Genomic DNA, 12,607 nt, shown 5'->3' with positions numbered 1-12,607 from the left:
ACTCTTAAGTGCCTTATAATCCTCGCGGTTAAATAGCAACTTTGGTTTGGCTTTATCAAAACATGTCGTGTAAGGTGTCATACGATTTGGAATACCATCCCCTCGCCAGTTCTGGCGACGGGGATGGCATTCCACCCCTCTAGAGGGGTAAGACATGTTGCTTTACTGAAACGCGGTTAATTTCTCCAAAGACCTTAGATCCACAAAATGGATGCCTCTGCCACAGACAAATGTCTGGACCCCTGTAGCTGACCGAAACTCAGCCAAAGGGGTCCTGGACAAAGGGTTTCCTGTCACAGGAGGGTGTCACCGCCCTCCAGACAGGAGATAGTGGATTGTAGCAGGGAGGTTTGAAAGAAACCAGACACTGCCTGGGGCGCACAAGGCTGCCCCTTGCATAATCCGGCCAAACCGGTTCTGGGGCACTCCAGCCCTCGTGCCAGGGCGGCCTGGATCAAAGGAAGGGGGTGTATCCACCCACTTCCTGGGTTCCACCCATAGGGGTGGACCTAGCAGGTAATCACGCCCCCCAGATTCGAATAAGAGTGGGAGCAGTGCCAATGCACATCAGATTTCCTGGAAGAAACATTTGAAACGAAATTCTGGACCCTTCGCCCTCCATCTCAACGTGGAAGCCCGAATAATCTCCCTTGTGGTCAAGGAGTGACCACCCTGCAGCAGCAGGCACCATCCAGCCCTCGACGTCTACTTAGTTGCAGTTCCCGCCGGAACTCGAGCGACTGAGATCGACGAGATCAAGCCTGCCTGCCTTCTAACAGCCCGATCCACAGTCCCTGCAAAGCTGAGACCCGTGGAGGCGACCGGAAGCGTGGGGCACGCCATCTTGAATTGACCACGAGACGCTGACCGTGCAGCCCACGAGTGATCCTCGAAGCTGTGCACCGGGTTTGAGAAGCCCCCACCCTGAGCTGCTCCTGAGCCGAAGTTCAGCCCTCCACACTCGACGAGTGCTGCGTGGGGCCCTTTGGCTCTATTTGGCTCAACGCGTTGGCCCGGTCACTTGCCAGCTGGCTAGTGGTCCCTGTGCCGACGAACTAACTAAGAAGACTCGTGAATCTGGTTGCTCCAGATCCACACCAGCTCCCCTGAAAAGGAGCCCCGACTCTGACCTTCCTGGTCCGAGTGAGAAGCAATCTTCCGATCCCGCGTGGATTGCTCTTGCCAAGGCTTGTTTGCTCCAAACTTGAAGCCGACTACACCGACGGTGAGAGCCTGCGTGGGACAGATCGTGACCTGCTCCTGGACGTCGCAGATGCCCCAGAGCCCACGTGACAGCGGAGAGAAGCTCCTCGACGACCACCTGATTGCGCCCGACATTGCCTGGTTCCGTCCTGGTTCCACCCTGGTCACTGCTGAGTGACCCAGACTCTGTCCCCTCTGCTTTCAGGTACTCTACAACTTGAGTCCACCCTTGGACTCCACCGGACACTTCATCTTTAACCCGCCTGCAGCCCTTTCAGCTTCAAGCACCAAGAGCCTGCGAGTCAGAACCCGACGCCACTTCGACCCTGTGCACCCACTTCCTGTGGGTGAGGTAACTTTGCTCCGCCGGTGTTCCCACACTGGTGCACACCTCTAGGGTCTGTGTGTTAAGTTTTGTTCCTCTAGGTTCAGCGGAAGTGTCCTTTAACTTTACAACTTTTACGCACCATTGGTTAACATTGGTGCGTGCGTGCGCTTTCCGCACATCTCCCGAATCCCGAGGGCCATTCCCGACTTCAGCATTGCTTGTCCTGACTGCTCCCAGCGATTCCCTAGGCCCTAGGCCTAACCACTGCTCGAGTGGCATCTCTTATACCACTTGTTTAGTATATGGTTTGAGTGGCCCCCTGCCCTCATCCATAATTGTGCAACTTTGTATGTTTAAACAGTGCTTTTGATTTAACGCTTGTGCCCCTTTATTCATAAAGAATACTGGGGATTGTTTTTAGTAATAAACACATATATTTTTATAATATATACTTGTGTGGTGTCCTTTCATTTGGTATTACAGGATTGTATGTGGTAAAACAGCTCGCTTAACACGACCTCTTAAGTTAAGCCTTTAGGCTGCTTAGTCCATGCTACCCCTAGGATAGCTTGTCTAATAAGGTTGACTTACAACCAGACACCATAAGGGATTGTTTGGTCAGGTAGTAGGTGGTTCCAGAATTGGAAACATCCCCTACCAGGCCAACTTCTCACAGTGTAAGTGAATAAATGTCCTCTAAGTAGCTCTCTTGAGGCTGGGCACACATCAGACCCATCTTATGGGCTCACATAAGGTTAAATCATATAAGACTAAATCAGACCACATTTGTACAGCACTGTAAAATAGGTTCTCTCAAAATGTGGGCATAAACATTTCATAGATTCAGCATATATAATTTATTGTACTAACAGATCAACTTCACCCACAGAAGAGCGCAATTAAACAGTGCCAGCATTTCCTAAACACCCTCCAACACCATTGAAAACGCTCTCTGAGCCGAGCAGAGAAAATACCTAGTTCTAGCAGTTTTCAAACCACTGATAATGAATTATATTAATTATAAATGACTCACTAGGAGAGAGTTTACCTAGATACAATCTTCGCATCAATGCTAAAAACACTTATAAGGAAACGCCTCTTTTTGTATGGTCCCCCCCCCCCCCAGGTTTTTGGTCTGACCGTTATTGATCGGTTTTTGTCTGTACAGGACTTCTTCAAAGGTGGAGTGTATTTATTTTCAATAATTTGACTAAAATGTTAGTACCTTCAAAGCCTTTGCAGAGGCAGACACGACCTGGGTGTGAGGCGAAAGGAAGCAGTTCACAGCAGTAGTAAAAAGACGAGGAAGGTGCCCAAGGCACATGTCACTCTGCAAACTTAATGAGAAAAAAAGAAATGTTAAATGGGGTCCACTTTAAATTCAAACAGGTTATTCAAGCAGTATTGTACTACTGTCAGAAATACCTGATGGACATGTACATCTTTGGCACTATTCATTCTACTTAACAGAGCACACGATTGTTTTTAATAAATAGCTGAGATTCAATGAAGTAGGTAATAGAATTCGCTGCACCTTTCATATGTAGGTACAAAGCAGCACGTATCCCAACTTGCAAAGTGCAAAGTGCAAGGTGGTGCTAATCTGGTGAAAAGGAAAACCTGCAACATTGTACAAACTATAACTTGGCCAAACACAGTAAAAGTTCACCAATAAATTAGTACAGAAAAATAACAACTGTAGAGACTTGCATGGATGCAAGGCTATCCCAACTAGTCGCACTTCAGGAAACTCAAACTGACTTATTTAGACTGGTCTTTGAAAACAATTACAGCCCCTTTGGTAGAGAGTGAGATTTAACTAAAAGGATCATGTCCCACATTCAACATGCGAGCAGAATAGTGCCCTGAAGTGGTCTTGTGGGGAGCTATATAAAACTCATAAATACATATATAATGCACACAAAGAAGCAGAGCTTAAAATTCTGTTTGAGTATAAACTTTAAGAATACAAATAAACAAAGAATGCTTCCCTGAAATAGAACCCTTTGTTTTTTGTTGCCTTCTTTTGGCAGGACGCCACCAAATAAACGCGATGTTAAATTACTTCCGCAGAGTCAACACAATTACTTACAATCATAGGATCAATAGTGTAAGCCAAATATGACTGAAGGAAAATGTAACTTACTGTGTAAATATCAGCTTGCAACTTTCAGTTTAATATACAACATGATCTGCACACTCCTGCCATCTAATGTTGGGTGAGGGTGTTTGTAAGATTTTTTTCTTCGAAGCATAAGCTTTGGTTTTAATATAACTTGTGATCCCTTCCAAAAAACAACAGTGTCCCAGGGCAACGACTCAACCTAAGAATCTGTTTTCACCCCAGCGGGTGAATGAAATATGTGGCGTTGTGAGGAGCATGAAAGTAAAAACTGTATAGGTGCATTGTGAATGAAAGTAGAATGAATGCAGTGATAAACCTGTAAAGCATTAGCTCGCATAAGGAAGGAGAGTGGGCTCATAGGAATCTACATCGCTACAATGGTTGTATGTTGGAACAACTAGTTCCTCAAAGACGACTCTCTAAACCACGCGGTCTGTACTACGACCGGGTATCAACCACATTGTTTTTTACCACGCATTCTTTTACCACAAATTTTCGTGATAAAGGAATGCATGCTAAACCACTCCCTAAAACCTATTCTGAACCCCTCCCACTCCTTAAAATCTACCCCATACCCCCACCTCCCACTCCCTAAAAACTTAGACAAACCCCCCAACCTCCTAATAACTCCAACCCCTCCCACCCCCTAAAAACTAACATGAACAGCCCACACCCTAAAAAAAACGAACACAACCCCCTCCCACCCCTTAAAATCTACCCCGAACACCTCCCACCACCAAAAACGAACACAATAATGTGTACAACAGAAAAAATGTGAGAAAGGCCAGAAAGCACCTTTACGTACGCACACCCAAGGAGCTGCTGGAAGGTACTCTCCAGTATGCCCACGCTTATCATCATAGGTTGCTTTCATGACCAAACAAAAAGAGAGAAAGAGAAGGTGTGTACTGAAATTCCTCAGAGGTGGGAAATCAGAGAAGATATACAGAGAATAAATAAAAAAATGTGGCAAACACCACTGAGAATACTAGTGTCGCCCAGTGCCCACTGGTCCCCAACCGTGAAAAGTATTATTATTATTCTCACAATTAAAATGGGGTATCACTCACATTAAAAGCATACTTTATTTAATGCCGTGAGTGTCCTCAGGTTAAAAGAAAGGCATGTTTATGGCCCACTTTCAAACACAAACCGTGCACGAACTGTGTTTGAAAGGGGGCCATATACATGCCTTTCTTTTAACTTGAGGACACTCACGGCATCAAATAAAGTATGCCACGAACTTTGGGGCCCCAGGGGACTTACTACCATTGGTACTGCTACCCTGTAGACTCTTGTGACTAAACCTCCGAAAGGGAGTCATAAGGGAGCACTCGAGTACAGCCTAATAGTTTACATTCCCTGGATGTGGTCATCAGAGAGTGGGTTATAACATAGAAACCGTTGAACTAAAGTTAGTAGAACAGGGACTGGATTGACAACTACTGGAGCCCCGGCCTCAAAGGGGTAGCTTACCTTTTCATGTGTAGAATTATAATTAAAATACTTTTTTTTAAATATGAAAACAAGTATTTGACTAGGCATTGATTTACTGTTTTCACTACCTTCACGTTCAGTTAGGAGTCGTGTTCACGGATCTGTATCTGTGCTCCCCCTCCCACAAATGAGCCTTTACTGCTCGTCTGATGCTACCTAACAGTCAGGTGCAGAAGGCGCGCTTAGCCCATTTGAGAAGGTCGGGCACAGGGGCATCGGGAGTAAAAGGGCTCAGCCACCATGAGTGGGCCAGTAACTCATGCTTGCCCCATGGCCTACTGAAAGGGCTTCACACAGTGCAAAAAGAACAGGACAGTGACCTGGAACATGAACATGTGACGGTCAAAATTGACTAACACCAAAGAGTTGCTAAAGGTGTAACGTGTAGCAAATTTGGCAATCATCACACTGGTTTAGGATAAAAGACATTACCACCTGGTACCCAACTGAAAATAAGATTATATGCAGTGCACAGCTGTGAATAGTGGAGCAGATGCACTTGGATTCAAAGGGTAAGGTGCATCCTCTGCAACTCACTTATAACTTCTAAACCAAACAAAACCACCGAAAAATCACTTTCCTTCCTTGCATCTGGACGACTGGACCCTAGCTACACTCCTGTTGATACACCAAATTCAGTGACTACACAGCAGAGGGAGGAGTTTATTAGTTACAAGGATTAGTAAGAAGAGTTCTAGGATAAAAGGGGCTTCAGGACGTGAGGATCATTGAGATGCACAAAAGGTGTGCAACAAGCCACATTTATAAGCTTGTCGGAACATGGCAATTTTCAGTACCTTTCTAAAACATAGGCAATTTGGAGAGTAAAAAGGGTGTTCAAGTTTAGTAGCCCAAATACAGAATTCCCTCAATACTTGTTGGTTCTGAATATAGACTTACACCGCATAACTGGATCTCACGCTTCTATTATGGTTTTATTTCTTTTGACAAACTAGACACAGATTTTACAATTTGCCAAGATAAGTTATGTGGCCATTTCTACATAACCGGATTCTGCACCTGCCTCAAAATGATCATATAGAACGTCATTCATTTGATTACTTTAATCACCCGGAGAAGACAGTTTCATGTTGAACAAGACCTCTAGCCTTTTTATGAAACCCTTTGAGAGTTGACTCAAAGAATGTGAGCACAACATTTGAAATACATTTTGAACCAGAGCAATTCGATGAGGAAGTGTAATAGAGCATGATTTAAACAAAGTATTAAAAATGTGATCTTTATATTTAGCGAATTGCACAGGTATTTTGTCAATGGACAAACAGAAAGAAGTACAAGAGATACAAATAAAAAGGTGGAGAAATTAGGATGCAATACAGGCAATGAGATGGAAGTTTAGTGAGGAGCAAGGATGGAAAGATAAGCGAAGCAATAAGAAAAGTCTTCCCCTTCAGAAAGTTTGACTACCTTTATTTATACACGTCTAACAAAACTGTCCAGCAAAATGAAAACCAGATTTGAAATACAGATCATTTAGTAGGGAGTTACCTGGACAGGTGAATATGCGCTTTCTCCATGACTGCCAACCATGCCAATAGTGGCTGAAGGTCATTCTCACTGGGAAGGTAATCATATAAAGCCTAAAAAAAAGCACACAGTTAATTACAGGCACAAATGCTAAAGGGCCACATAAGAATGCTAAACTAGATAAAGTTGATGGAGAATCGGAGTAGACTCAGAAGAAAATTTAAAATGTTATGACAGCAGCGGCGGACTGGATGATGGAAAACGAGCTCCAGCTAAACACTGAGAAAAGTGATGCCAGAGGGGTAGGCAACAAAGCAGATATTTGTTTAGTTTCCTGATTGCCATATACTATAGGACAATCTCCTTCTTCATCTGAGACAGTCCAGAGCCTAAGAGTCATACTGGACTGCACGCTTTCACTAAGTGTCCAGATCACTAAAGTAGGAGCTTCCTAATTTACAGATCCAATAACTCTCAGAGAAAACCTCTCTTTTTTACCTACCAAATGTAGAAAGACGATATCAGGCAAAAGCACCGTCCCACCTAGACTTTGGTAACTCACGTAATGCAGGATTACCTAAGTTCTTGCTGGCTGGATTTCAAAAAGTGCAAAACAGGGCAGCTGGACTGATCAAAGCAGCAGATATCCTGCTTCCCATCATTTAGCTAACCTGGACAAGCTTCCAGTTTGGAAACATGTCTAGTTAAAGAGCCTCTCCCTAGCACACTGAGCTTTCTATGACCCAGAACCATCTTCCCAAGTATACAATTTGAAAAATATCTTCCTTCTCACCGGAAATGATCTAATTCAGCATTGCTTTTGAAAACTTCTAGAGTTTGGATGATATAGGCTAGCAGCAGAACCCCGGAAACACGAACAGCCAAACTCTGGAATTCATTGCCAGTTCAGATAAAAATGTCAAGCGACTTTGCTAGGAGGGATAACTAGAAATAATTATTCTCCGCATTTTCATGGGATATCGAGTGGAATCATTGTTGAGCTCTCCAAGTCATCAATTAACGACAACCAATGTTGAAAACTGCATGCCCGTAACCCCCTGAATGTGCCAGACCTACTAAACACAGAAGAAACGTATGTTGCATTACTTGTGGCACCTGATCAATGCACCTTAGTAGGTGAAACAATCAAAAAGACTGACCCTGGTAACCAGGTCTCACTTGGAGTGCTCTGCTGTGACCTTCCTACTTTAGGCTTGTATAAGAAGGAAGTCTTTCTCATGATTTGAGTGATTGTCCATCTTGCCACTCTAATCTCGCACACAGTTACGCTACGGTACGGTACAGATTCCTTCCAGCCACTGGAGATGCTACATAATCTCAGGAGACCCGCCAGCCTATCCCCTCACCCAGCTCCAGCAACTAGTCTGAATCCAACACAGACCATGGTGGTGATTTTTAGGCCTCGCCTGAGCCAGCGCGTGTGCTACACTGCAAGACATTTAGAAGTGGGCTTTTAAAAGTGCTACCACAGCTTTTACTGGCCTAGCACTTGCAGTTACGCGTGCAGCCGCCATCTGCTCGTCATGGCTCATTAACTCTCCCGTCATCCACACACGCAACCCGCCCCCCCCCCTCTCTCCCTCATTAAGCATGCATGAGATCACTTTAACGGCCGCGCGGCCAATGCTCGTTTCTGTTTAACTTCTGATTTGTAATTTATGTGCATTTGACATGGTTGTGGTTAGAAAATGCATGCAGCTTCCTTACAGTTTGTGTACAACCTCTAAAAAGACCATAAGATTCTCTTCTCCTGGTACGAATTATTTCGTACTTATTTTTGCCTATAAATAAACCGCTTAACACTTGCTAGTAGTAAAGCATGCATGTGCTAACGTTTGATCTTTCTCATTAGCGAGAAACTTTTCTGCAGGGTGTAAACCTAGACGCCTGTTCACCTTGCAGACCACGTGGCGCTTGCCCCTTCTCACTCACACATCACTCGCAGTGCCATGGGTTTGTGTGTGTAAACAGCGCGTGCCTGCAAAAGATCTCTGCTTCCTCACCCCAGCTCCTAACAGCACCGCTACTGTGGCTTTTTGGAAGTGGTGTGCATTTCACCACCTCATTCACAAGCTGTTTTTTCTATGGACAGTGTCCAGGTTTGATCCCGCCGTTTTTACAAGCGGTCCTTTGTCTGCACGCAAAGAGCCATTCCCTTAAATGAAGTGCTTGCACAGCGCCCCCTACCTGGCTCTAAATCCAAATGCGATCTGTCTGTGCCGCTGACAGGCCTGATTACTCAAGCTAAACCCAGCCGAAAGACCTGTGATTAATAGTCTGTTTTCCTTCATTCTGGCTTCTGTTTGAACGCACTGGAAAGTAATACGCCATGGACAAGATAGATTCTCGCTGTCTCTGGTCACTGGTTGAAGTAAAGCTCGTGCTAATGTTCTTTGTGTCAATCCAATCTTACCTACAGATGGCTGAGGAGCTGCAGAGCAGACCGCCAAACCCCGAGATCAGAGAGCTGCTGAAACTGCTGTCAAAACCCAAATTCAAGGTGAGGACACGCCGCACCTGCAAGGCGCACACACACTTCTACTTAATGCGTTCACCAGCATGGCGGCGGGCTCCCCTCCCGGCCGAGAGCGCAAGAATGTGCTTAAGATTTATGGCTTGTGAAATTACATTACCACAAGCACTGATCAATCACTGCTTTTATGGGGAGGAGAACCATGTTCGAAATGTTAAAATGAAGCGAGATATGGGATTTTACAGATTTCAGAAGCATTGCTGTACCACCTAGTGAAATGCATTAAAACTAGCTGTATGTTACTGGTGAACTGAAAATAATTGCCTTCACCACTTGCTTTCCTTTGGGTATAAATTGGTTTTAGGTTAATTGAGCGGAAGTTTCAGTTTACTGACAGATGATCCATGGACAGGCAACGGCGAGATGACTAAGCGGACAGTCCACCAAAGGTGATACTGTCCACCAGGTAAAGGTATACTCTGGTGTTCTTTAAGGTATTGCATCACACCTTGGCCCCACAGTACAGGAAGCGGGTTTCTCCAGCACTATGTGACTAAAAGGACCTAAAGAATTTCCTTCAGCTCTCAGGCCTTTAAACAATTCCTAGTATCCCAGTCCCCTTACCCATACATCCCAACATTTTAGAACAGAAATGTGAGAGATTTTGCATAAATCGTGGAATAGATTTTCCCTTTTGATTTCTTTTGAAGCAGAGGCAATTTCAGGTGGCAGGCAGCTAAAATGAAGCCATTTTTGGTTTAAAAAAACGTGAGCCTCCTATCTGAATAAGGTCGTTTGGCATGTGTGCTCAACAGGCCAGGGGGTAACGCCGGCCCCTGCAGCACAGTGGGACCCCCCAGACCTGCAAGCCCCCCCACATTCAGCCCAAGGCCAATGCATATCTGAGATATCTTCACAATCTGCACGCCCCCCGGCCGAGCCATAATTTTCCATTACGTCACCAGGCCGAATAAGGAAGTGATTTAGTTGAGGTGATGTCCACACATAGTCTTTTCTGATTCTCCCTGGATGCTCCTCCTGTACCCTGTGACAGAGCGGGGCTTCATAAAGTAGTATCGGAAGCAACTTAGTTGCTTTCCTCAAAGGTCACCCTGCATGCGGTATGGACAGCCATGTTCAAAATATGTTCTAAAAAATGGTTTCATCCTGGTAATTTGCATATTATAGACAAAGTCTTTTGATTTATTTTTCACAAAGTCTTCTGAACAGGCTTAGCTCAGGAAAAAAATCTGTTTTTGATACACTGTTCTTATAAATAATTCCGAAAAAAATGTAAACCAGAGTTCTCTGATAAGCCATCCCAGTTGGTGAAATTGCCTAATAATTTAAGTGGAGAATGTGGTTTCAGAATTCAGTACAGGGACGTGATGCCGTGAAATTATATGGGTAGCAGAAGTGACCACTTCCGTCCTTTGACTTCTATGACATCACAGTAAGTGATCTTCTACAACTGTTGACCCCAAATGGAGGCAAGTGTACTTTGACTGCCAGAAGAGGTTAAAAGCAGACGCATGAAGCTACTATTAGCGAACATTAAATAGCACCCTTGTTACAATATGAAACTAATTGTCAGATTCTTGTATTTCGAGACATAGTTCAGTATTTTCTTTTCAGTAATCTCAATTCTTATGAATTGATGAAATTATCGACCGTTTTATTATTATTACTTTGCCTTATCCCAGTATTTTAGGAGAAGTTTCTGGATTGGTGGACAACCACTATGGATACCTGGAGTTCTGAGCAGCATGCAGTTTCCCTCCTTTTGGTGGTTTCGTTTCCTCTGTTAGGAATATCACTCTGTAACTGTGGTTTAACTAATTCCTTATGGAAGCCTGCATGGAGTGGCACAATTTCTTTTTGTTGTATTTTCCTATAGCGTCCAATATATTAATGATGCCAGCAGTCTGTCTGACGAAGAGGCAAGTTGTGCCTGATGGTCTGCATACTGAGTTGAATGTTGGTGACCCTAAGCATGGAGTCTGTCAGACCTGACTTTTAATTAATGCACAGTGTAGTTTCCCTACCCTCTTGGTGGTAATAACATGAGCCCACTCCTGTATTCAGTGGACAATGTTATTTCTTTATGTATTTGCTTGTACCATGTTTGCAGTATTCTTGGTTTGTTACTTTTGTCAACGTTGGATTATGCTCTCTCTCAACAAGCATGTCTCCTCAGGAGGTGATATGCCGGAAATCTAGCACGTATTCCCAATTGCATTTTCACGTTTGCCACTCCGTCATGTAAAAATGAATCTTATTCAAAGCTAAGTATTATATAATATTTTGTGACAGTATATCTGCGTAGAATTGTATCTTTTTACGTCACTTGGCAAACTGACTTTAGAGTTTAGTAAAACGCTTCCTAGTTCTTTATTTCTGGTATGTTATTTTATTAGTTCTTTATTTCCGGTATGTTATGTTATAGACGAACTGTAATTTTTTTAGGTCTAGCTTAATAGAACGGCGGCACGTTAAACCTATTGTTAACTTTTTTTTAATACAAAGTATACATATAGCCGAAGCTGGCGTCGCCCAGAGGAATATTTTTGCCTCATCTCGTGCCATGGGGTGCTTGCATTGTAAATTTTTAGGGGCTATTTAACACCTTAAAAGTACTCTGAACTATCACACGTTAAAATGATCATCTCAATGATGCTTTGTATACTGAAAGTAACCAAGTTCATTATGTCTTAAGATGGTGGTAGTTTAAAACAAGCATTAGCATAGCCAATAGGTCTCGCCTTTGGGAACTTGTAAGTGTTTAGTTATATAGCACAATATCCTTGGTGCAACAACATCAAGTGTTGCACGGCTAAACGCTTATAAGGTCCCAAAGACGAGACCTATTGGCTATGTCAATGCTTGTTATTATAAAGTCAACCAGTGGATCATGTCCAGAGACTCTCTTGTATATTTCTCAATGCACAGCACAGAGTATATTGGCCTACAAGAATCTGCCTTGCACACCCAGCTCAGGCCATTCTGCAAGTCCAAGGGTTTTCCTCAGTCCTGTGGCCGCCATCTAGCCCACTCTCACAGATCAGGAAGGTCACAACTTGCTGCTCCTTGAACAACAACCACCAGTTCATCATTATAGTTGGCCACGGTGGCTGACTTAAAGGAGTCTCACATCCACTTGATGTTTCTGGCATGCATCCACAATCGGACACTGCATCAGCTGGTAAGAATGCCTCTCTCAACTATACTGCTGTATACCTATTCTGCCAAAGTAAAGTATTTGCACACCGAAGTAGGAATAGAGAAAGTTAGGAAATGTGTAAACTGTTGGTGATTTGTTTTCTTCTGCAATTGTAAACATTTTGCATGTGAATTCTTGCCTACCATTAGCGAAATGGGGTGCTCCATTAAGGGGTTCACATCTCGTAACCCCTTTTTACCAATTCAACATAGTTTTCATAAGTACAGAGACTGTTTGGGAAAAGCTTGGCAA

The 12,607-nt window shown here is 43.8% G+C and overlaps 1 protein-coding gene across 1 annotated transcript in view; it reads right to left on the bottom strand.

The window, feature by feature from the left end:
• Positions 1-12,607, bottom strand: part of RRP12 (ribosomal RNA processing 12 homolog) — a 521,209-nt gene that overhangs the window by 395,347 nt on the left and 113,255 nt on the right. The window contains exons 10-11 of the mRNA XM_078643584.1: positions 6,663-6,754; positions 2,757-2,868 (exon numbers count right to left, since the gene is read on the bottom strand). Of these exons, the coding sequence (XP_078499710.1) occupies positions 2,757-2,868; positions 6,663-6,754 (204 nt within the window). The remainder of the gene's footprint in view (positions 1-2,756; positions 2,869-6,662; positions 6,755-12,607) is intronic.

The sequence above is a fragment of the Lissotriton helveticus genome, chromosome 5_1, assembly GCF_964261635.1.
Source record: "Lissotriton helveticus chromosome 5_1, aLisHel1.1, whole genome shotgun sequence".
Classification (NCBI taxonomy): domain Eukaryota; kingdom Metazoa; phylum Chordata; class Amphibia; order Caudata; family Salamandridae; genus Lissotriton; species Lissotriton helveticus.
Note: the sequence above shows the minus strand (reverse complement) of the source record. Positions and strands in the feature narration are given on the sequence as shown.